This window comes from Juglans microcarpa x Juglans regia, chromosome 4D (assembly GCF_004785595.1).
Source record: "Juglans microcarpa x Juglans regia isolate MS1-56 chromosome 4D, Jm3101_v1.0, whole genome shotgun sequence".
NCBI lineage: Eukaryota > Viridiplantae > Streptophyta > Magnoliopsida > Fagales > Juglandaceae > Juglans > Juglans microcarpa x Juglans regia.
In genome coordinates, this window is record NC_054600.1 from 34480207 (window position 1) to 34505266 (window position 25060).

General features: G+C 35.0%; 2 protein-coding genes across 3 annotated transcripts; both read left to right on the top strand.

The window, feature by feature from the left end:
- Positions 1-7550: 7550 nt before the first annotated feature.
- Positions 7551-14289, top strand: LOC121261542 (synaptotagmin-4). 2 transcript variants are annotated; one of them, XM_041163969.1, is made up of 13 exons: positions 7551-7864; positions 7995-8099; positions 8280-8330; positions 8425-8545; positions 9548-9675; positions 10946-11047; positions 11327-11401; positions 11495-11574; positions 12298-12448; positions 12531-12761; positions 13075-13374; positions 13601-13714; positions 13842-14289. In XM_041163969.1, exons 1-13 carry the CDS (start codon positions 7760-7762, stop codon positions 13986-13988), a joined length of 1710 nt encoding a protein of 569 aa, XP_041019903.1. In that variant the 5' UTR covers positions 7551-7759; the 3' UTR covers positions 13989-14289. The 2 variants fall into 2 exon arrangements, with proteins under 2 accessions (XP_041019903.1, XP_041019904.1); XM_041163970.1 differs by lacking the exons at positions 7551-7864; positions 7995-8099 and having other exon boundaries at positions 8294-8330; positions 8429-8545.
- A 4157-nt stretch (positions 14290-18446) lies between these two features.
- On the top strand, positions 18447-23436 carry LOC121260898 (uncharacterized vacuolar membrane protein YML018C). Its single transcript, XM_041162969.1, has 8 exons — positions 18447-19001; positions 19511-19912; positions 20988-21205; positions 21820-21890; positions 21986-22087; positions 22383-22500; positions 22589-22724; positions 23119-23436. The coding sequence occupies exons 1-8, from the start codon at positions 18921-18923 to the stop codon at positions 23179-23181; spliced, it is 1191 nt and encodes a 396-aa protein (XP_041018903.1). The 5' UTR covers positions 18447-18920; the 3' UTR covers positions 23182-23436.
- Positions 23437-25060: the final 1624 nt, after the last annotated feature.

Consider the following 25060-nt stretch of genomic DNA (forward strand, 5'->3'; position numbering starts at 1 on the left):
GTTGAGATAAATTATTTGGATAATTGTGGGGCTCATCCTGCTCTCCGTTAAGAAGAGACAAGACAACCTCTGGCTCGACCCATCTCCTTGGTACACAGGAAAATTGCCTTCATATGCGTTATTGCAAAGATCGAAGAAATACTGACTCCACTACAAGAAATCAGACATTTTCCAACGATTTTAAAATTGTCGAAAAAAAACTTGTAGCAAATAGAGGTTATTTCCGGCGATTTCCAAGTCGTCGCTTAATTTTCGATGCGAAGTTAAGAAATTACGGAGGAAAATGTACAATTCACTTTTGTAGCGATATTTGTATCTTTTGCGGCGATTTTTGCTATCGTAACAAAGTATTATTAACTGTAGTGGCATTAAATTTCTGTCGATTAAAGAAAATCGCTACAATACATACTATTTGCGACGAATATTGTCGTTGTAAAAACATATACACCCATTTAGGTATCGTTTGGATTCGAAGATGAGTTGAGATGAGCTGAGATGAGTTGAAATGGGTTGTGAATAGTAGTGAGATGAGTTGTGAATAGTAGTGAGATTTATAAGTTAAAGTTGATGAATAATAATGAATAGCAGTGAGATGAGTTGAAATGAGTTGAGATGACTTGCGAATACAAACCGGGCCTTAAACTTATTAGCGGCGAGTCAAAAGCGTCGGAAAAGCTAATAAAATTTAAAACCCTAGTGTTACATTTTTCTCTCATTTCGTTCCCACCAGTCGTCTCTCCCCCTTCCCCTCTCTCTCCCCAGTCCCTCTTCTCCCTTAAGCCTTCGCCACACACAGCCCATTGCCAAAGGCCCAGCACGCTACCGCGACCTCATCTCGATGGCCACCCCCTCCTTTTCCCCTAGCCCCATGCCAATCTCTTTCTGGCCTCACTTCTCTCTCTCTCTCTCTCTCTCTCAGATTTCTCTATATCGTCGTCGCTGGGGGCACCGTTTGCCACCACCCACAGCTCAACGTCGTCGCCAGTCCTTCGTCGGAGCCCCTTCTCCTCTACGCCTAACCTAGCGACCCGAGACCCTCCCTCTCTCCCTTGCTCTGTTTGCAACCCACTGCCACCAAATGAGGAGGAGCCACGGGGAGTAGGGCAAATAAGGCATCTGAGGCTGGCCAATTTGATTGGGTATTACTATGATGGAGATGAGAGGTTGCTGGTTGCTAATTACATGCCTAATGATACTCTTGCGGAGCATTTGTTTCACTGTATGTACAATTTCTAGCATGGGTTCTTCTTTTTTTACTTCTTGATTTATTGTTTTAGCTATGGTTTGTGTATCCAAGAAGAATTTCTTATTAGTTCTTAGGTTGCTCTGATTCAGATGGTCTCTTAAGCTTGTCCTTTGTTTTTAAGATTTTCTTTGAATCTTGGAATAACTGGCACTGACTTGAAAGTTGACATTTGATCTGCATTTATAAGGTGGGGTAGTTATTGTTTGATAAATGTTAATAATTTCATTTCTCTTCCTCTACACCAAGGTTAATGGATTATTGTATTCTTTTGTTGATATTATTTTTCTTGAATTTTGCATGCGGGATGCATTTAAATTGTTATTTCTTCCCTCTATCATATTAAGAAGTCAGTGAATTACTGTTTATCTAAATTTTGGATCCTTATGTTCATGTGCATGCTTCGGTGGTGTCTGAAAAAGTGGTGGTTTGAAACTGTATTGAATGGAAGACTGTCAACATTTGAATGAATGAGAAAAATGTGGCATCTAAAGCTAGCTTACAGTTAATTTTTTTATAACGAGAGTAATGCTAGTTATAAGTTCTAAATGTACAAGTCTTGTACAAAATTCTTGTAAAAATATAGATTCTATCAAGAAAAAGTAAATTTTTAACACTTTTTCATGATGAGATTCACTTTTTTATAAAGTACTTATGTGAACCGGCCTCTAGAAATTGTATATATCATTTTTCTTGTATAATATTCTTTTGTATAGCAAAAATTAAAAATGTTGTGGAGATTTTTAGGGTCTTGGAGAGTGAGCCCCGCCATCCGTGCTAATTGCTATGGAGCATCCTCTTATTGTCATTTTGTTTTATGACTGGTGAGGGGGAGAGCAGCTTTGTTTTTCTCTTGCTGCCTTTGTCTATCTTTATTCTTTACTTCCACTGTTTTTGTGAAAAAAATAGGCCGACAATGATGAAAAAGGAATAGCATTAAGCTCCTAATTGATCTCTTGAAATAACCATCTTTGATGTTCTTTCAAGGTTTTCATGGTACCTGGACACTTTTTCGTATTCTAAGGGTCAAAGACCTTATATATATTTTGTTCCTTGCTGTGAAGAAATATTCTTTTATTTATGTATTCTTATTTTAATAGTTGTAAGCACTCTTCCTTTCTTTCTTGGTACTTTATGGTTGAAACTATTAATGCCATTGAACCTTTTTCTTATTCCTCTTTTCTCAGAGAACCAAGGCTTTGACGATAAATGGTCACTCTGAAGTAAATGGTGCATAGATTTCCCAACCTATCAATGTTATGAGCCATTTTTTTTTTAAAAAAAATTGTCTCTTATTTTGTGGGTTTACCACTATGATGCAGGAAGTGTTCAACTTCATCCACCACCATCAGCTCAAAGGTTTGGTTCAAAATCAGCAAAGAACGTAAGATTTGTCTTCCATTTGTCTTCGAGAGGATGTTATGATTTTTTTATTAATATTTTATTTTGTCATCAATATCTGTCAAAAATCAGATTATGGGTTCTTATGTTTTTGTTTTAAATTTTGGTACAAGTCCCAATTTAGAATTATCAAGTTCAAATTCTCAGTTAATGACTTTTTTATCCAATTGGTTTACTTTTCCTAGTGTTCTCCACACACCATGTGAATGCTCAAGAGGCCTATGAAGATTCCCAATTTCTATCTATGAATTATTTCCTCTGCTTCAGAATGAATTTATTTTCTGCTTTGCTTTTGTTTGGGCTCAATTATCTAGCTATTGACCAACTTTAATCATGAGCATATGAGGAGATTCAATGGTGGAGTCTTACGAAAGAAGAAACGAAGAAATTCTGGGAGACCATAAGCAAACAGTAAGAGAATTCACAATAGATTCTAACACTGAGTTGTGTAGATCTTTCTGTTTTCTTACTATTATGAATACCAAATGACCTTAAAATCTAAATATGTGACATTAGAAAAACTTTCATAGAAACCATAAAAATTATAGTGAAGTCTATAGAAAAAGGAGGAAGCTCGAAGGTTAGAGAAACAACTTAAACTAGTTGAAGTTTGAGGTGAAAAAAAAAACTGTCATCTATTATTACTATGTTTTTTGTTTGATTTAGTTGCTGCAAATCAGTCCCATTAATGACTTGGTGCTTTTCTGGAGTTACAAAATCATTTGGAATTACTTGTCTTAGTTTGATACATAATGTAACAAGTTAACTTCTAACTTCGTAAAGTTTCTTGCTCAAAATTTTGAATAAAATGGATCTGCCTCTTCACTTACTAGGATTGTGTAGAAGTGTAAATACAAAGATTTTATATGATCCTAATATTCAGCTATCATTATGCCTATTTGTGGTTATGCAATGTGATTGTTGGCAAAACAAGAAAATAAAATCAACAAAAAGTTAACTAAGTTACATTAATTTTGTTGTTAATTGACAAATTTTATTTGGCATTCTTGTGATACTCTTCAATCCTTGTAGGGAGCTCCCTGCAAATGTGTTTTTTTAGAGTATTTTGTTGTTAAGTTCAATGATCTTGCTCAACTCTGCTTTTTCCCTTTCAACAAGTTTGGGATTAGTTTTGGTGCAGTTCTTAGTGTAGTTACTATATACTTTGGATCTTTTTTGAGTATGTAAGAAGAATATTAGTGCAATCCATAGTGTAAGGTAAAATTGTGAAGTCTGCAAAACTTGGATGTGTATAATATTTTTTCTGTATTATGTTTTGTACATTTTTTTTAATTTTCTGAAACACCTTTTTCGGCTAGTAAAATTCTCCGAAAATATTTTTTTCATAGCATAAAGATATTTTTGGTAACATTAAATCGCCGGAAATAATATTTTGCGGTGAAACTTACCCGCTGGAAATACTTAATAGCGACGATAATTTAAAATCGCTGAAAAAAATAATGAGTTATTTGCAGCGATTTATTAACTTTTTGTGACGATACATATCGCCGTAAATAATTTTTTAGCGATTTTAATGGTAAATGGGAAGACCATTTCCGTCGATTTTTGAAAAATTTGTAACATACTAAAATTGTCAGAAATATTAGTTTTTTGTGACAATTTTTGCCTATTGCTGAAATTGATCAAAAGCAGCTTTAGGATTTCGTTGAACTTGTAGCGATTTATAAATTGCCGAAAATGATCAAATACAGTGATTATTATAGATATTTGTGACGATTTTAAATACTGAAAAATACCTAATTTCTTGTAGTCCACGGTTCTCCAGTGATTTGTAGAAAATATATAAAGATATCTCAACCAAAGTTTTGGGTTTCAGACTTCGTGATGGAAACGTCGCAGCATATGGCTTAATTTTGTGCAACTTGCATATAATATAGTTGCATGTTATGCCTTCTCATTATGTATTTTATCTTTCGCGTTACGGGTCCAATATCTAGTAGCTACTTATACAAACGTAAAAAATTGAAATAATACTATTCTTCAAAATTGAATAAAAAGTTAGGGAGCAACTCGATTTAAGAGCAAACAAAAGGATTATTATTAAGTTTAATCCATGATTTTATTTAAAAATCTAAGGTTCGAAAGGAGAATTTTGTCTTAATTACATACATAGAGCAAGCACTGATTTTTTCCCTTCTTGTTCTACCATAAGTTCAGCCAAGTCTTCAAACAATTATTGTAGGGGATTGCTTCAAGAATAAAATGAAGCTCTTAATTGCAACTTCATGCTGAAAGTTCCTGCCAGGAGCTCCCACTAGTGTTTTTTCAAGTCCTGCTAGAAGCCCACGAAGATTGAATTCTGGGGATATCTTTCCTTCTTTTGTGGCTTTTCAAAAATTTCAGGATAGCCTTGTTACATGTTCTTTAAAAGAGTCACCAGCTAAAGCCATGCATAGTCCCAATCAGTCCCCTTCCAAACCCAAAATCGCAGAGTTTTTCTTCCAAACGTGAATGATTGGATACCTTGAATTTGCAAAAAATTGTTGGAAAGGATTAATCCAACCCATCAACAACTTCCTTTATAAAAATACCAAAGACATCATCACCAACCAAAAAAAAATTTGAGGCATTTATTTCATAGATCTAAATGGGATGCAGTATCTTGGAAAGCAAATATGCAGCTGTCCAAATTTCTCCTACTCACGACGACTCGCACAGACCTCTCTCTTCTTTAGTTTCTACAGACCTCTCTCTGTTTCTTTTCTCCTACCCACGCCGACGACCACTCTCTCTATTTTTTCTCTTACACACAAGACACAATCAAACCAGTCATTCAAAACCAAACCAAATTTTACTCAAATCCACAACCGACCCATCATTGCGAAAGCTTTTTCTCCTACCCACGAAGGCAACCACATATCTGAGTTGTAGAAGATGATTCCTCTGCTCTTCTTTTTCTTCTAAGAACATCTTCATTGGCTTGGCTAAATGCATCTTCAAAATTTAGCCAATATCACACTTTTTTGTATTTATCTATTTTATTTAAATTCAATCACCACATTGAATTAGTCATTCACTTTTTATATAATAATAAAATATTATTAAATTAATAATTTTTTTATTTAATTTATTTGTATCGTATTTTATAATTCTATTAATTTAATATTAATAATAATTATATTCTAATTAAATTAATATTAAAAAATCCATATTTTCAAAAGTCATTTAATGCTAATAACCAAAAATTAATATTTAACTTATCTAAAATTCTATCTAAATTTCTTATTCACTAACCAAATATCTAGCAACATATCTATTTTAATGTCAATAAAAAATCTACACCTATATAAACACTTACAAGTAGTTGGAGTGAGAAATTAATATTTTAATATTTAATAAATCAATTGTGATTTTTTATCTTTAGCTAATCATTGTAGTAGAAATTTAAATTATTTAAAAATGCCCAATCTAATATAGAATCTTTTTGGTATATATTATTTAAATTTTAATTATCTTTTAATTTTGGTCAAGCCAATAAAGATAACAAAGATTGAGCATTCGTTGGTTTCTTTCATTTAGTTTATTTCCTTTAGTCGTTTTCTTCTTATTTTTTTTTAATATAGACTCTGACGTGGCACTTTCACTGCAGTTGTACGTAAAAGTGCTGGCTGGAACAAGTGGAACTAAAGTTTCGTTTAGTTATCAAACTCATCTCAACTCATCATTATAATTTTTTCAAATCTTAATATAAAATATGATAAATAATTTAATTTTTTCAAATTTTAAAATAATAATAACATTAAAAAATAATATTTTAATAATATTTTATTATTACAACTCAATTCACTTTAACATCCACACACACCCTAAATATTGGGCTTCCGTGCAAAGAAACCATAGGATACGTCCAGATGGCATTGCAAGTAATGGTCAAATGCCGGCGGGCCAGACGCTAATTCATATCACACATACGTGACAAATAGAAATTCGTAATTATGATTTTAGAAAAATTTATTTATCGTTATTTTTATAATCATCTTCTTAATATTTTTTATGTGATATTAAAAGATAGATTTATAAATAAAATATAATAAATAATTTTTAATTATTTAATATCATATTATAAAATAATAAAATAATGATAGTAAAAGAGGTGATAAGTAGTATTATTTATTAAGTTTTGTGAAATATAATGCGATGAATTTAGAATTTTAGAAGACGGATTGTGTTTGTGTATCAAGGTATTTTTAGGTATTAAGAGTAAAAAATAATGATAAAATATTAAATAATAATAATAATAAATAATAATGATATATTATAAGAATAATACCCGAAGCCTAAAATTCAAAACGTGCAGAGTTGGCATTTCGACTAGCATGACTTGGATTGGCATCGAAGAAACCGAGTTTGAGATTGGCTTGATTCCACCCACCAAAATAATCAAAGTTTAGCCGGCAAGCCAACTGACGAATTAGTCGTAGATCTCATGATTAATTGTAAAAAGGAAAAGAAATATATTCTAACTTAAATTTTCCGAATTATAATGGGAGACTAAAAAAATAAGAGTAACATTGCGTACAGTTTTTATTTAGAGATTTTATGTATAAATTTAATTAATTTTATTTTTAATTTTTTTTAAAAATTACAATAATATTTTTCTCAAAACTATATATATTTTTTATTTAATAAAGTGTTTACGCATGCCGTCTTTATTTAGAGATTAGAAATAGAATTTATCAAAAAATAAGTTTGTTTTTGAGGGAATGTTGTGTAATTTTTTTGACGTCATCAGTTTAAAAATCTATTTATTAGCTGCAATCGGTCGACGATCATATGATCAGATTAAATAACGTGGCATACCTGCAAAGAAAGCAAGGCAAGCTAAAGCAAAGAATACAACTACTTTCCATTTAATTCCAGACTTAATAGATGATATTCATAAAGAAATCCAATAATTAATATTTTAATAATCAATTAATTATGAAACTCTCTCTGTCATATCGCCAAAGAAGCTCTGTTTTTATCAGAATGGCCACCCGAGGCTGACTGAATCACTAAGAAATTCATGTTTCAGCTAAAGATCGTCCCGAGATCGACACATAACTTATGAATTTCTTGTATTTTTCAGTGTGGTATCTCTAAGATTTGCGGAAGATGACTTTCTATGCCGGTATGTTTATGGGCATTGTCCTCGGCGTTGGCTTGATAATCTCTTTCGCTCGTTATGAAAAAATCCGATCCAAGCGTCGTTCCGATCTGGTATTCAATCCATATTCCTTGTCATCTATTCAATCCCATTTGTAACACTCGTGTTATTTCGTCTTATCCTTCAGATATTACTCTTAACTTCTCCTATTCTGATCCATGTCGATGTTATATGTGTCGTTAGGCAAAGACGGTGGCAGCATTTGCAAGAATGACGGTGCAAGACTCGAGAAAGATCCTTCCGGATGAGTTTTATCCAACTTGGGTCGTATTTTCGCAGCGACAGAAGTTATGTTTAACCTACAAGCTAGATAATTTGTTGTGTCTTCCCCTTCTAACTATATGAATATATGCATGCACGTGCCATGTATGTATGTATGTCCACCTGCGTTTGTGCAAGCATATATATACATGTGTGTCAGTGTGTATATGATCTGTGCGCTCAAACTGATGTCTTTGTTATGTGCAGTTAACTTGGCTTAATCTCCAACTTGACAAGATTTGGCCATATGTTGATGAGGTAATTTTTTCTTCTCTTTGTATAAATTTCACCGGAACAGTGCTGAATATTTGTTGGGTTTGATGTGGTAATCATGGGAAGTTGTTAAATTTAGGCAGCATCAGAGCTGATAAGAAACAATGTGGAGCCAATTCTTGAGCAATATAGACCAGCGGTCTTAGCTTCCCTCAAGTTCTCCAAGCTAACCCTCGGCACTGTGGCTCCCCAATTTACAGGTCGGTTTGACTTTTACAGCATCAGTTTACGATTGGTAGCTGCTACATGATTAAGATGAGATTCATCTGATAATAATTGTCTAGTTAATGCGTCTATAACACCCAAAATACCATGGTATAATCGTTTCTTCAATGTGTGATTTTCTGTTACTGTTGCAATTTCCTTTGATATACCCGTCGGAGCTCGCCTATAACTTTCAAGTAAGACTCCTGAAAAGGTTATTCTGGCCAGTAGATGTTTCAAAAACCGAGGGATTTGGGAAAACAACTATCTTTTTTCCCCTTTCTGGAATTTAAAATTTTCAAAGCAAACATTCTGTTTTCTCTCACATAGATTTCAAGAAAGAAGAAACCTGTATGTCAGATCAAAATATTCAGGTGCCAAATTTGTTATGCTGCTTTATTGATTCAAAAATTAAAATATATTGTAAAGGCTAATTTATAATTGAAAGGAGGAATTTAGTTATCTTAGAGAGAAGTAATAAATAAAAAATTTCTTTATTCAAGCCTTTAGTCACACACTTCAACGCAGAGCCAAAACAATAGTGAGATCTGCTGTTGGCAATAAGTTGAAGTTGTGGCATACATGACGATAAACAGGAGCAAGTATAAACCCCGACCTGACATTCATTAGTTGCGGATGAAGAATGAAGAGTGTTCTGCCCAGCAAGCACCCACTCCTATCAAAATGAAAAGTGTGATTTTACTAAACTAGCGAGTCACAAGCAAGAAAAGGCCATTTCTAGTTTATTAGTAGAGCCCTAATACGTGCCCCTCAATCAAACTCAAGTGTCTCCTTTTGACAGCTGGTCTAAGAAATGATTATTGTTGAAGTCATTCTGCCTCTTCTTAAGCCCTTTCAACTTGGTACTTATTTAAACACAGGTTTCCAATCGCTTCTTCCATCCAGACATGAAAGTGATAAATTCTGGGAGAATATGCTGTTTTTATTCATTCATCAGATTTGTGATAACACTCACCTGAGTTCTTGATTTTCTCTAGGAGTTTCTGTTATTGAAAGTGAAAGTGATAGTCACGGAGTCACTTTGGAGTTGGAGATGCAGTGGGATGGTAACCCAAATATTACACTTGATATAAAAACTAGAGTTGGTGTTACACTACCTGTACAGGTTAGCCTTAGCTTACTGCTCATGCTCCATAGCCATCTTGCTTATGCTCAGTAACCACATGCTTATTTCTGACGTTTCTGATTGGTGTGAAATTAGAAGATTTGACTTCTCCCCTTTAATGACATTTGGAAAGCCATATGCATCCCTTTAATCCATAGAGATTCATTAATGGCCTTTGTTAAATTTAGTTATGAATTAAATATACATTGTTTTGAGTGTTTTGTTTCAAGGTATAATATGAGCATTTGAATACTGAACCAAATAGTTTTTATGCTTATTCTGTCAAGCTGTGCTTCTTGTTATCATCAAGATTAATCTATTAAAGAAGGATAGAACTTGAAGGATTGATTCTTATCCTGCCCAAGTAAAGGATGATGCATGGTTGTCATACTTGCCTCTTGATGTAAGAATCTAACACTCCGTTTGTGGCTTTGACAGCCTGTTAATACTGGCTATAAGCTTCACAATCGATTTTTACCTTTCCCAACATCTCTATAGTAAATGTTGGCGTGCAACTGATCTACCGGCCCGAGACAGTTGCATTATATCGACATTCCCATAGAAATTTTATACTGACTTTTTGGTGATTTTGAAGTTCTTTAAGGCACAGCATTTACTTTGAAAACCTCCAGTATATACGTATTAACATGAATCAGCTTCCATGTGAACAATTGTTCTGGATAGACTCTCTCTCTGCGCATGAAATGCACAGATATTTGGTTGGGATTATTTATATCGTTATTCTCAGTAAATGGATATCATTGGTAACGTTTAATCCTTTTTGGCAAATTCAGGTGCGTGCTATTTAAATATTGATGCAAATGGTCTACAGTCTAAGCTACAAATAAGTAGCATTATTTCTTGTGTAGAGTGGCATCTATTTCATGTTATACTATCATCTTATGCAGTTTAATGCTCTCTCTTCTGCATGAGAATAATACACCATCAAACCTTAGTCATACAGTTTGGCACCTTGAACTTAAAATGTCAAATTACATACATTTCCTACTAACACCATCTTGTCAAAATTTCTTCTTTTGGAGAGTGAAGTTTTTCAATTACTATTTGCATTTTGGTTTTGCACTTTTTTTATGAGCAAATTTTGGTTCTGCACTTGTTATGATTAGCGAGAATATGTATGTATTCTAAGTATAATATACAAAAAATTTGCACTTGTCATGAAATATAAGAAAGCTTTCCGAGGTATTGTGCTTTTGCCTTAATACCGTCCCTCATCATTGTTGTTTTCTGTTCTAACTTGTTCATACAGGTAAAAAATATTGGATTCACTGGGGTTTTCAGGTTAATCTTCAAACCACTTGTTGATGAGTTTCCTTGTTTTGGAGCTGTTTCTTATTCACTGAGAGAAAAGGTGAACTGTTATTATCTTTCTTATACTCAACAATCTTAATGCTTATATTAACAACCAGAAGGCAAGAAAATTTAGGGAAGGCCAGATTTATGAATATTTAAGTGCTCATTCCATGTGCATGCATATAGATAGAATTAAATATTTTTTTGCAGGGACATATTTCAGCATACATCCATACATAATATTCTACATAAAAAATTTAGCATATAGAGATATATAAGTATACAAACATGGGATGCCCTTAAATTTCATATCCTAACTTTTCTCTTCTCGCTGCAGAAAAAGCTGGATTTTACTCTTAAAATTGTTGGTGGTGATATATCAACAATCCCAGGGATTTCTGATGCTATTGAGGTTTGAGTGAGCTCGTCTTCTTGTATTTCTGTTATTTCTACCACTTTTGTAATGAGTGGGAAATTTCAAGTGTTAAATTATAATGTCATTCAGGAAACAATACGGGATGCTGTTGAAGATTCTATCACATGGCCGGTTCGGAAAATAGTAACCATATTGCCTGGGGATTATAGGTATGCTAGCTTTAAGTGACCTATATATCCCTTTCCCCTCTCAGAAAAAATCCTATTACCTGATAAAGGCTTGTGCTGGAGTATTTAGTTGAGATTATCTTTGGGTATTTAGTTGAGATTAGCTTTGGTTGATCTCATCTAAGTTAGATTTGCCTTGCAGTTGAAGATCTGGTTGCCACACTCCTAGCATGGCTTACATGCATAATTCTCTAACAGGGTTTTTAACTTGGTGAACCCCATTTTGGTCCTGCAGCAATTAATAATACATAATATTAAGAATAATTTTTTTTTATTTAGAAAATTGATTATATATATGTCTAATCTCTATTGGGGTGGAACCGCATGGTATGCATAGTTCTATGTTTATTGATTCAACATTTTTATGTGAGACAAATGAGCAATTTGATTCAGTCGTTTGGATTGCATTTTTCTATAAGTCTGTAATTCAAACCAGGATAACAAAACCCAACTCATTTTAAAGGATAGCTGCCTTGGATGCAAACTGATCAAGTCAATTTTTGTCACTGAAGATGTTCATCTTTGTACATACTTTACAGGATGGTCCATGCATATTTATAGTGGATACGCTTGAGCCACTGCCCAGCCACAATTTTTCTTTGCTGAAAAGAATCCTTTGTGTTCATACTAACATGCTCAAAAACGAAGGAACATTTTTTTTTTTCTTTTTTCTGATGAATCATCTTTGATTTTGTTTTATCTTAGCAACCTAGAGTTGAAGCCTGTTGGAACATTAGAAGTGAAGCTAGTGCGAGCAAAGGACTTGACAAATAAAGATATCATTGGGAAATCCGATCCGTATGTGGTCTTATTCATACGCCCATTACGTGACAGAATGAAAACCAGCAAAATAATTGTAAGACAACTCATCTAATTCATTAACCTTTTTCTGCCCACCTTTGATGCAGTTAAACTTCAGCTATTTGTTTTATTTTCAGAATAATCAATTGAATCCAGTCTGGAACGAGCACTTTGAGTTCATTGTTGAGGATGATTCAACACAACACTTGACTGTAAGAGTTTTTGATGATGAAGGGATTCAGGCTTCCGAACTCATTGGTTGTGCTCAAGTGCCACTGAAGGACCTTCAGCCTGGTAAAGTGAAGGATGTGTGGTTGCCACTGGTGAAGGATTTGGAGGTTCAAAGAGACACTAAATATAGGGGCCAGGTGAAAATTCTATACGATCGTAGTAATTGGGAGAATTTGAGCAAATAGACATTTCATCCTTTTCAGAGTTGAAAGGTATTCTTTAATCAACTTGACCAGAAAAGAATTGGCATGAAAATATCAGACGAGTCAAATATTAAAAAAGTGAGTTTCTTGGAGTGGCCAACCAAAAAAGTGAGAGGAAGATTGCCATAACATTTCCCATCCACTCCTTATAGTTCTTATATTTATAGAAACCTCATTTCACTACTCTAACTCAACAAGTTAATTAATGATTATTTAGTATCTGTCTATTACATTTTATTGGCCTCAGGTGCACTTGGAACTCTTGTACTGTCCATTTGGCATGGAAAATATCTTTAAAAACCCTTTTGACCCTGAAAGCTCCTTGACCTATTTGGAGAAGAAGGCTCTTAAGAGTGGAGCTGATGAAACAGCAGTTGGCGATCTTGGAAAAACTGCAGCACAGAAGAAGAGCGGTGTCATTGTGAGAGGAGTGTTATCTGTGACAGTAATAGCTGCTGAAGACTTGCCAGTTGTGGATTTAATGGGAAAGGCAGACCCCTTTGTCGTCCTTATTATGAAAAAATCTGAAACAAAAGCTAAGACTCGGGTGAGATTCAGATTCTCAATCACAATAATCATCCATTTCTTTCGAGCTTTGTTTGCTTTTTCACAAGAATATAATTCATCTAAACTCTTCGTTTCTGGGCAACTAGTTCACCCTTTGTACTGGAGATACCAAGTCCCTTCCGTATGAGCCATCTGCTATATTGTCAGATACTAATTGCTATACATGGATACTTCGATTAAAATACTTGGAACATTATTCTTGTCAGGTTCTAAACAACAACTTAAATCCAGTCTGGAATCAAACATTTGACTTTCTTGTGGAGGACGCGTTACATGATATGTTAATTGTGGAAGTTTGGGACCACGACACTTTTGGGAAGGTAACTTTTCTGATATAAATTTCATCGTATTCTCTGTGTTTGATGACAGCAAGCTTGGTATGAGTTTGTGACCTGATTGACCACATAAACTACTTGCATTCTTATGTTAAATCTACTAATCTTACAGGAGAAAATAGGAAGAGTCATCATGACACTCACTAGGGTCATATTAGAAGGGGAGTTCCAGGATAGTTTTCCCCTAGATGGTGCTAAATCAGGAAAGCTAAATTTACATCTCAAGTGGACACCAGATAATATACTCCGGGATTCTTAATCCATGTAACATCGCAGGCATCAGATTTGGCTTGAAATTACAATGCGTTTTCTTCCTCTATCCATACAAAATGGCACTCTTTTTTTTTTTTTTTTTTTGGGGTGTGGGGGGCCAAGTTAGTTCCCTGATTGTTAGCGTTGTGTAAAACTGTAAAGAAATTCAAAGCAAACATAGAAGATTTTCAGTCAGTTTGTAACTTCGTAGCAGTCATGTTCTTGACGAGGCCATTTGCATCACTCACGCCTACCGGATTCAAAAGGGCCTTGCAACAGTTACATGAAATATCTTGCTTTTTTTTTTTTTTTTTTTAAATGATATTTGTAGCTGTGAGTGTTCAAGTGTCGTGTAATCACTTTAAAAAAAATGAATAAATATGAGATTTATATAAAAATTAATTTTTTAATAGTAGATTCTATTATTTTTCAAAACGATTATACTACGTTTGTACTCTTTATGACTATATGTATCATTATTCTTTATTTTTAGTGAGTTGGTGTTAATCATTGATCAAAAGCTCTGTTAGATATTAATTTTGTTAAACCTTTAACTTTTAAGATCATAACAGCTGGGAATATCTAACTTAAAATCGAGTAATCTTTGTTTTTTGATTGTTTTAAGGAATCGGAAGACTACAGTAGACGTCCAGAACCGATCAGTCTGCAAAATCACTGAAAATTTGCTAGAACCACATAAATCCAGCATCTCATTTATCTTCTGCCATTTTCCCTTATTCGATCATGTTTGAGTCTGTATCTCTTCCATCGGCATCGACTGGAATTATCCGACCAATTGTCGAGTGTCAGTCCAATATCTGACATATAATAGTTAATAAAAACGTTGTTATATTCAAACTTAAATTATTAAATTTTATATAATTAACGTAGCACAATATAATGTCAGTTCCTTATATCGTCTATTTTATTATGTCCCTTACACCAGCCAACACATCAAATTTTCATCCCAACAGTGTCAGGGAGACAATAAGGGTGCTTTCTCCTTCGCGGGGAACAGTTGTCTACATGCGAGGACAGCTAAATTAGCTAATAAACGTATCCGTGCATACGTTGAACGGTTGGTTGGTTCGTCCTGCCTTTTGGACCGGTTGTTAGGTTTCCCCGTCCTTCCCAGCTCTCTCTCTCTCTCAAGCAAATTCACTGAGCTTCGACTCTAAGCAGCCATGGATTTGGAAGTTGATCGGGAACAAGAAAACCAACGTATTTTAACGCTACTTGAAGCGCTAAAGAAGGCCTCCAAAGATCTACGATGCAACCCCATTTCACTATCAAACAAAGAGTCAGAAACTACCGTTGAAGTTCTTTCGAAGCTCGAAGCCGAGGCCGCCACGACCTTTTCCACGGACCCAAAACTTCTCAACCTCTCTCGTTTGCTCTGCAGCCTCAAGACCTTACTCGAAAGGCTGGAGCAATCTCAGAGCTATAGCCTCAAATCCATCCTTTGCCGCCAAATTACAAAATACAAGATTTCCCAGGTTGCATTTACGACCGAGGCTGAGATTCAAGCATTTCTTGACCGCGAAAGTGTTCAAATTCTTGCAAGAACGTTAACAGCTTCGGCGGACGAGGACAAGAAAGGTAAGGTCTTGATCGAGTTAAAAAATCGAGTGTGCCAAGGTTTCGATAGAGATTTTCAAGATTTGGTTTTGAGAGCGAAGGTATTTTCGATTCTTGAATCTATACTTTGCGACTCGACGTGTTCGCAGCGGCTTCGCGAGCAAGCGGCTCTCGCTTTAGATGCTTTAGTTAGATTCAACAAGAATGTATTTGTGGGATTGGTGTTTATGGGTCCTACTATTGGAGCTTTGATCTCGATGGGTTCGCGTTCGTCGATTCAAGTTCTTTGCTCGCTGATCAGATTTATCAGAAGTCCATTAATAGATGAAATGGAATCGAACCGTGAAATCCCGAGAATTGTCAACATCTTGAGATCAGAAGATTTGTCTATTAGAGCTGCGGCCTTGGACTGCATTCTTGAACTTGCTTATTTTGGGAGGGAAGAAGTCATTACAGTAATGCTTGGAGAAGATTTGGTCAGGAAGCTGATGGAGTTGCAAAAATTTGAACTTGGAACTAGTAGCGTACTTAAGAAAAAGAAGGGAGGAATTTGTGTGGAAACAGAGTCGGAAACGAGGGTAGAGAATAAAGAGAGCGAACATATTGAGAACTATCCATTTGAAAGCTGTGTTACAAGGTTTGCAGTGCAGGTGGAAATAGGGGAAGGGTTGAATAAAATAGAGAAAACAGAAGTAAAACTAGAAATACTGAGGAGAGTCAGAGAGGCCTCTGTTTCTGAGGCAGAGTCAGCCACCATCGAGATGGAGGTACTATGGGGTTCTTGGCCTTGAAAACATTATTCTTTTGTCTGTCATTTTCAATTTCAGGTTTAGTTTGGTAAGAGGAAGTACGGGCTAGGTCACTATTATTCATGACCTTCATTTCCAACGTTAAGGTTCTGTAAAACCTACATGCAAAAAGACGGACCATATATCTGCAATGCCCCACAACTGATAGCCATAGGCCCATATAGATTTAGAACACTCGTAAAATGTTTGAAACAAGCCAACAAAGACAAAAGCTGAGCATCAGAAGTCAGTGGTGATGGATATTCTTTTTGTAGATACTTTGGTTAGAGATATTGGATGGAGGGGGAAGGTGATTGCAGACTTGCAGGGGTGGTGCTGTGCTGCAAGTAGGGATGGTGGTTAATTTTTTTTCATTCAAGAGCTCAAGTGAAGTAGGGTCATTTTTGCCCTAAAACACAACGAGGTTTTTTGGATAGAATGCAGATTGTCTGAAAAATGCTAGGGATCCTGCTGGGAGCTCCCGCTTCAATTTTTTTATTTTATTTTTATTTTTTGTTTTTACTTAGTGATTAAGAAAATGTTTTTTAATAATATTGTGAATTTTTTTCTTTTTTTTTTTTAAATATTTAAAAGTGAGTTTTTTACTTGAGTTTGTAATAGAACTTTCAGATAGTGTAGATTCTAATTCTGTATGTACCTTACACAGTCGATCTTTCTTTGAATTTGATGGACAAAAGATTAAAGAGGGCTTGTATATTGTTATGTGAAAATATTCCAGGGATGTTATATTACATCATCCTTGTGTTATTAAAAAAAAAACAAAAAAAGGGCTTGCTATAGATTTTTTCAATATTTAATCTTATTATTAATTATAATAAAAAAATTACCCAATTTAATTTACAAATCTCCCAAATAACGTTAAAAATGACCGTTTGGCTGATGCTTTGCAACTTTTCTTTACAAGTAATTCGCAGATTGCTGTGCTATTAGCCTTTCATGGCGTTTAAGATACATACCTTGCAAAAATGTAGAAGTTCGGATTGAAACCCGAAGCCGAAGGTGGGATTGCGGAAGGCATGTGGTTGGTAAGAACAACAAACACAGGAGAGAGACAGAGAGATATTCTCCAATTTTTTTTTAAAAAAAAATGATGTCAAGATAACCTTCAACAATCATTTACTCGAAGGTTTCCAATCACATCATTCGAAATAAGGATAAATTAAATTAATTACAAAATAATTTAAAGTCCTTTGAAGCTCTTAACTACAAAAGCTTCGTTTGATGCTAATACCATCTTAGATAATTTGAATTTATATGTGAATAATAGTAAGTTAATATGTCTGAATAAATTTTGTAGATGTCATTTAAATGAGTTTTATGAAATATGTTTAAATATGTATGATTTTTTAAAAAGAAATTAAAAAAATAATGAATCTCATTAATAGTTAATTTGTTATTATAGTGATGAAATACTAATTAAAATTCTATCAATGAACAATGCTGCGTTAAGATGAAAAAGTAAGGTTATTTATGATGAAATAAGTTGTGAGTATATCCAGCCGTACGAAACTATGTCATATGGTCTGAGATCATTTTAACAGTCAAACGGGACCAAATGTCTTACATACTGACGTAAAGTGAACCTGATACATTTTCCAGTATAGTTGATGGATTATTCAATCAACGCATAAGGCTCATGAAATATTCGAAATTTATCTCGATGTACTCTTAGAATGGACATGGTTTATAAGTTAAGAACAAAGCTGTTCAGTTTTTTTTTTTCCAAGCAACACGTGTATTATGTGAGAGAATAAGTGGTCCGGATTAGAAGATGTGACAATTCTATTATTAACCACGAAATGAATGATCGTTTCTAATAATTAAAAACTATTAGTTTTTCTATGCTATTACACTCGCGATGGTTACCGATGAAATTTGAAAAAAACTATTTATAAATTTTATTTTTTACGCATCTAATACACGGTTGATATGAAAATTTTCATCTCAGTTATATTAAAAAAATCGATTTATTTGTAGTAAAACTTATAAATCTTTGCTAATTAAATGGATTGTTAATGGAAATTTAATGAAAAATCATTCGTATCATGAGTAAGTATATGACGTGAATATTCAATATAGTTTCTAATTTAGAAAGGAAAGGTGAGTGATGGGCTACATTACAACTCGAAGGTTGAGATCTCACGTAAAGAGCATATCGGTGTTCTTGCTTTCTTTCTGCTTCTGATTCTATAGAACGAGGGAGAGAAGGAAGAGACACGAAAATAAACTAGAATTTGAGGAGGCAACGGGTGATAAAGATAGTTAACTACTGCAAGGGAATAATTCGAGACGCGCATAGAGGTCACCCAGTTCATTCTCTTTCCTTTCCTCCCTGTTTCTTTGGTTTTTTCTGTTTGCAAAGAATCCCCTCCAACATTCCAATAACACCCGACCCAATTACCTTCTCTCTCTCTCTCTCTGAAGATCTTATTTTTACATGTTGGTGATCGGTGACGCAACAAAGACAAGGTTTAAGGATCTGAGAGGACCACCGCCACGCAGATCTCTGGCAATTTCTGTCGATTCCGTATCCGGGTCTTGTTTGATTCGCAATGAGTTGGAGATACAGAGCCGGGTTGTTCCTGATAGCGGCTGTTGTTGTTATATGGGTCTTCTCTGCAGAAGTCACCCAGGTCACTCTCTCTCTCTCTCTCTCTCTCTCTCTCTCTCTATATATATATATGAACTCTGATTTTCTCCTTTTTACCTCTTCTATATTTAGTCGAATTCGGGTGTAATTCCGTACATGATAATGCATTTATGTGTTCCTTATGTTTGTGTTTGATGGATTATTTTTAACTCATTCTCTCGGAAATCGTCCCTGGAACTGTTTGAACGTAATATGCTTCCTGCAGACCTACCAATCCTCTTATTGGTTGAAGTTTTAAATATTTGGGCATATATCCATACTCAGCATCGTATTTATTTTGGCAATTTTCAAGGGTCTTAGATAAGGTGGTGTTTCTTGTTTCATCAAGTGTTTGCGTAGGCATTAATGGGTAATTGTAAGTCTATTTATTTTGATCTCTCAAAATGTCTGGCATAATGCTTAGCTCTGTACATATTCAAATCACACTGCACATGCTAGCGACTGAACTATCTTCTTGAGCCAGGTTTCAGCTGATTGATATCTTATTTGCAGGGCATATTTACAGATTATAAGCAGCCATTCGCAATAACATATCTCGGAGCTTCTCTTATGGTAGTCTACCTCCCAATATCATTCCTAAAGGATTGGTTGTGTAATATCCTAAAACGTTGCTCTTCTAAAAGCGGTAGAAATGCAGAAAGCCTGAATGATTTTTCTGCTGGTCTTAGTTCTACCCTAAAATACATTGGAGGCCAGAAAGACTTTGAACTGGAACTTCAGGGGACTTTGACTAGAAAAGATAGTGAAGCAGACCTTTCACCTCATGCGGAAGCAAGTCCACTGGTCGCTAAACACAAAGATGATGCACACATACTGAAACAAGATAGGGAGCTTACAACCAAAGAAATTGCTACTTATGGATTTTACATTGCTCCAATCTGGTTTGTAACTGAGGTAAGCCACTTCCTTGGCTGGTTTTTTCAAAATTATATTCTTCATCTTGTTTTGTGGAATGACTCATAATGAATCTTCTTATCCTAGATCCAATTGCACTTGTAGGTAAATATTTGCATTCGGTTTGTAAGAACAAAAAAAAAAGAAGATTTTTTCTCTGTATCTATATTGTATTGTACCTCTTAAGAAGTGTGCTTGTACTTCAGCCAGTCAGTCCTCTTAATACACCTAAAGCTTCTCAAATATCACTAATTTGGGTACATAGCTTCTTTTCACATGGTCTATAGAATGGTTCAAGTCTATCCTTCTGCCCTGTAACGCAACTGGTACTATTACATTTTTCTTTTTAGAATTAGTTCTAGTATTCATCGGTCCTCAATTGTTGCATGTCTTCTTCAGCATTTGTACTTGTGCTTGTGTGTTGGAGGAGAGGTTTTTTCATAACTGCACATGGTGCATGCTCCCCTGTGTGAACTAGTCTGGTGATTTTGGCAGTTCTATAATGTTGTGTAATGTTGTGTGTATTTTTCTATGCATTGGTTGTTAGGTGCCGAACAGCTTATTGCTTCAACTGGAAACTATGTTTTGATTGTTTCGTAATGCTTGTTGTTTCATAGTTGTGAAAAAAACTGTATGCTGTTTCATAAGGTTCTCAAGGTGAAGAGTTTAAGTAGGGATTGTTTAGTCCAAAATATGTGCACCATGGCCTTTACCCAAATCAGGCACCCTTGCCTTGTGCATGTATGTCTGACAAGGAGGTGAGTGCCTCTAAGTTTACCCTCCTACCTACTACTGGACTGTAAAACAGGGGGGAGGGAGGTGAAGAGGAACTTGAAATAGGTCCAAATGCTTATATGTTTGCAGATTTTACTCCAGTAGAGTGTATATTCTTCTGTTACTGGTTGAGATATTTTTGTTCATTAACTTTGCTGTTGCAAATTTTGAAGCATTCATAATTAGTAGCAGTTTTTTCATGGAGAAATTTTCTTTGATTTCATAATGCTATTGAGGATTTAAATTTAGTCTGGAAAGCCCAAAAATACTTTTTGTTGATGTTTTGTTTGTTTGTTTGCAGTATCTATCAAATGCTGCACTGGCACATACAAGTGTTGCAAGTACAACAGTATTATCATCTACTTCAGGACTTTTTACTCTTTTCATTGGTGTTTTTCTGGGCCAAGATTCTTTAAACCTTGCAAAAGTAGTTGCGGTCTTTGTCAGCATGGCTGGTGTTGTCATGACAACGATGGGAAAAACCTGGGCTAAAGATGACTCACAGATGAATGCTTCTGCGTAAGTCCTCACTCCTTTATCGTTGCATCACATCCAATCTTTCCTTGCATTGTATTTAATGCTTATTTCAATGGTAGAAGGGATAAAGGGCTTTATTGATGCTGGCTGGCTGATGGACAATAAACTGGTAGAATTGTGATTATAGTATAATATGTTGTCAAAATAAATGCAGAGATGTCAAGGCCTATTGTTAGTCTAGGGAAGCTGCATGTTTTGCTGGTGGGTTAAGCTTTCTCATTCTTCGCATACGTGTTAGGGTGGGTGGTAGTTAAAGAGTAAGCTTGGCCAAGTTCCAAAATACAGCTTTGCTTCTTGTTGTTTGTTGAAAGATAGGCTGTACCCCTTTAGTATAATATGAAATTCAATGGGTAATCTCTATTTTTCTATAGCTCCCTCTTGTTCGTGCAAAACTTTTGGTGGAGCTCAGTTGCTGTGCCCTAAAGATTCTCTCATTCTAGTTGAAGAATTTGAGAGACAATATCCCAAGCAACTAAGTATATAACTGAATATTATGTCAGTCTTTATGCATGTATCATTGTATGTACATACATACCCTATCAGCTTGCTCTTTGTAATGCATGTTCTGCATGTTGACAGTTGATATCTGTTTTCAGCAATGGGAAACGTTCTCTTGTTGGTGATCTTTTTGGCCTTCTCTCAGCTATGTCATATGGTTTATTTACAGGTTCAGAATTGTGTTTGGTACTTAGTTTTAGTATTTATTCCAAATTTATGCCGACAAAAAATTATGTAACGTTCTATTTTCCATCAATGCTGCAGTGCTTCTTAAAAAATTTGCTGGTGAAGAAGGAGAAAGGGTTGATGTGCAGAAGTTGTTTGGCTATATAGGATTATTTACACTTGTAGCACTATGGTGGCTTGGTAAGAGTCTTGATCAGATTTTATTATTAATTAGCCTTCAAAAATGTTTATAAGGTTCTTTATTTGCCCATCTCTCCTTTTTAAGAGTTAAATTGTTGGGAGCTCCACCTTCTGAAAAATTGGCAATAATGATAATTTTTTTTTTTTGATAATTACAATAATGATAATTTTTTCGTGTTTATAAGGTGTGCTAGATTTCTTATTTGTCTTTTCTGTGGTGTCTTTCATGTGGAGATCCATGTAGAATACTGCCTATTAGTAAATATCTATTCTTTTGAATTTTCTATTCTTTCAGTTTGGCCATTGACAGCCTTGGGAATTGAACCCAAGTTCACAATCCCTCATTCTGCTAAGATGGATGAAGTTGTGCTTGCCAATGGTCTTATTGGAAGTGTCCTCTCTGACTACTTTTGGTATGTAAAAGCTGCTGCTTATGAATCAGTGATCTGGAGCTCACTTTTTTTCGTTCTCTTTATGCTACAATATCTCGTTTCTGCATAGGGCACTCTGTGTTGTATGGACGACTCCACTGGTTGCCACCTTGGGCATGTCACTCACCATCCCTCTTGCTATGTTGGCTGACATGGTAATCCATGGTCGTCACTATTCAGCAGTTTACATTCTTGGCTCAGTTCAGGTAATCTTAGAAATTTTCTTTGAGTTTGTTGTAAAAATTATCAGCTGTTGTGTCTTGTTAAATCAATTTGTTGGAAGTTTATTGAAGCTATTTATTATTGGTGTGAATTAGGTGGAAAGTGGTGTTGTTGAGTGGTAGGGCACTGTTTACATTTCTCTTATGGATGTGATCTGATAGCTTTCTTTTCTATTATTTTCTGGTTTTTTTTTTGGGGAAAAAGGAAATTTAGGGTCTCAAACATTTATATTTTCGGTTCTATTGTTTGGTAATTATGAGCAGATCTCTGTACTACAGAACTAGCTGTTGTTACCATTTATTGACTCGAATTTATGTGGCCAGCTGTGTTTGAAGTCTGATATCTCTTATGTTGCTTTCCTTTGGTGGTACATTGCAGGTATTTGCTGGTTTTCTAATAGCTAACCTTTCAGATTGGGTCTCAAGGAAGTTGGGATTGTAGCATTTTGTGATATTCTTGTAGCTTGATCCCAATTCTTTCTTGGGGCCATTCTCTCTCCATTGTTTTGATTGGATGCCATATTCATGAATTATTGAGTCCAAAGTTCCTCTCGGGTATATGCATCGTTGGCATATCGGAAAGAGGAAAATGATGAATGTAATTGTAGCATAGTCTATTGATAGTGTAAATGAAGGTTTGTCTTTGTGTGAGGTTTTGAGTTTTGAGCCCCAAGTGTAATAAAGTTGTCTTTTTTGGTCAAATGAAAGTGTCTCCTTCCATCATTTTTATTGGCGTTTTTCATGAATGTTTTCAGCACTATTCTCTTTTGAAAAACATTTTGATATGTTCGGAATCTTGATCTGAAAGATTAAAAAGATTATAGATTTGGCATTAGTACGAAAACGCGAAAGGTTGATGATAATCATAATCCTCACCTCATAATATGAAACCTTTTAAGTGGATAGTGACCCATCCACCAATTGCATTCGTATTTTATTTAGAATAATTCTTATTCGAATGGGGACTGCACTGCGTTTCATTAGAGGGAAATTAAAACGCCCCCCCCCCCCCAACACGAGGCTACCTATCCCTCCCCTTCTAGTCGATGTTCCAAGCTCGTCTCCACCGATCTCACTGTCGTCATCGTCGTCGTCCCCTCGAGAAACAATTCTGAGCAAGTGGAATGTGAGGGAGAAGTTGAAGTATTTTCTTGCAACACTCTTGTCTTCTCTATTTTTTTTTTTTTCATTTGCTGTTCTACTTCCCTGTACCTCTAATTTGCTGTTCTGCTTCCTTTTTTATCACCTGTAAGAAAAGCACCGAAGATCAATTATTTTGATACAAGATGATATCTGTTTGGCTTTTTTATGTAAGATGATATCTGTTTGGTGTTTTGATTCAAGAAAAGAAAATAATTGATTTGATCAAGAGCTTTAAGACAAGTGTTGAGATTTGAAAGCAAGAAATGTATAGAAGATGCTACCCAGATTTTACATATATTTTCAATTTATATATATTTCAAATTTTATGCATAATATTTTCAGTGTGCAAGAAATGTATAGAAGATGCTAGATTTTACGTACCCAGATCGGATGATGATGAAATTTTATGAGAATTAATAGCCATTGAATGGGATTTGAGCTGGATGTTAATCGGTAGGATTTGAGTACAAGTTTGCAAGAGATGATAACGAGAGTGAAGAGCTATAAACAAAATCCTTACATGTGGAGGAGGCCAGCGAGGTTGTCCCATCGATGTTGGAGGAGCTTGGTGGAGGAGGTTATTGATGGTGGAGGATGGAGTCGACGGGCACAGAGGGAAAAAAAATTTCAGAAGCCGTAAATGAAACTCTTCTTCTGAGTTTAGTTTTGAATTGAGGGCAATTTAATCAATTTAATACTTCACACGTGCGGACTGCAAAAGAGTCCAAATTCTGGGACTGCACGACCCTTTTGATTTGGAAAAATCTTATTGCAAGCAAGTTTGTGCACCAATTCGTGCACCAATATTGATATATAATACACATGTTTAACGAAACCATATGAATTAAAGATGAAAATAATTTTTATGATATAGGAGATTTTCTTCTTCTCTTAAAAATTTTTTTTTCATTTTTTTTTAAATAAAAAAATTATTGGTACGCGATATGGTGCACGAACTCGCTTGTATCTAGCAAAGCCCTTTTGATTTATTTATGGAGAGCCACTCCCACCATGTGTTGCTCAAAGCTATACGACAGGTCGTTTTAATTCATCGTGTCACACTCATGTCACCCGGAGATTTATAAGAGTGACCTGGATTTACCATCATATACTCCGTAAATCCAGGATATTACGCCATTTGACTCATTGATCAACGGTCCAGGTGGGCCGCACGACGT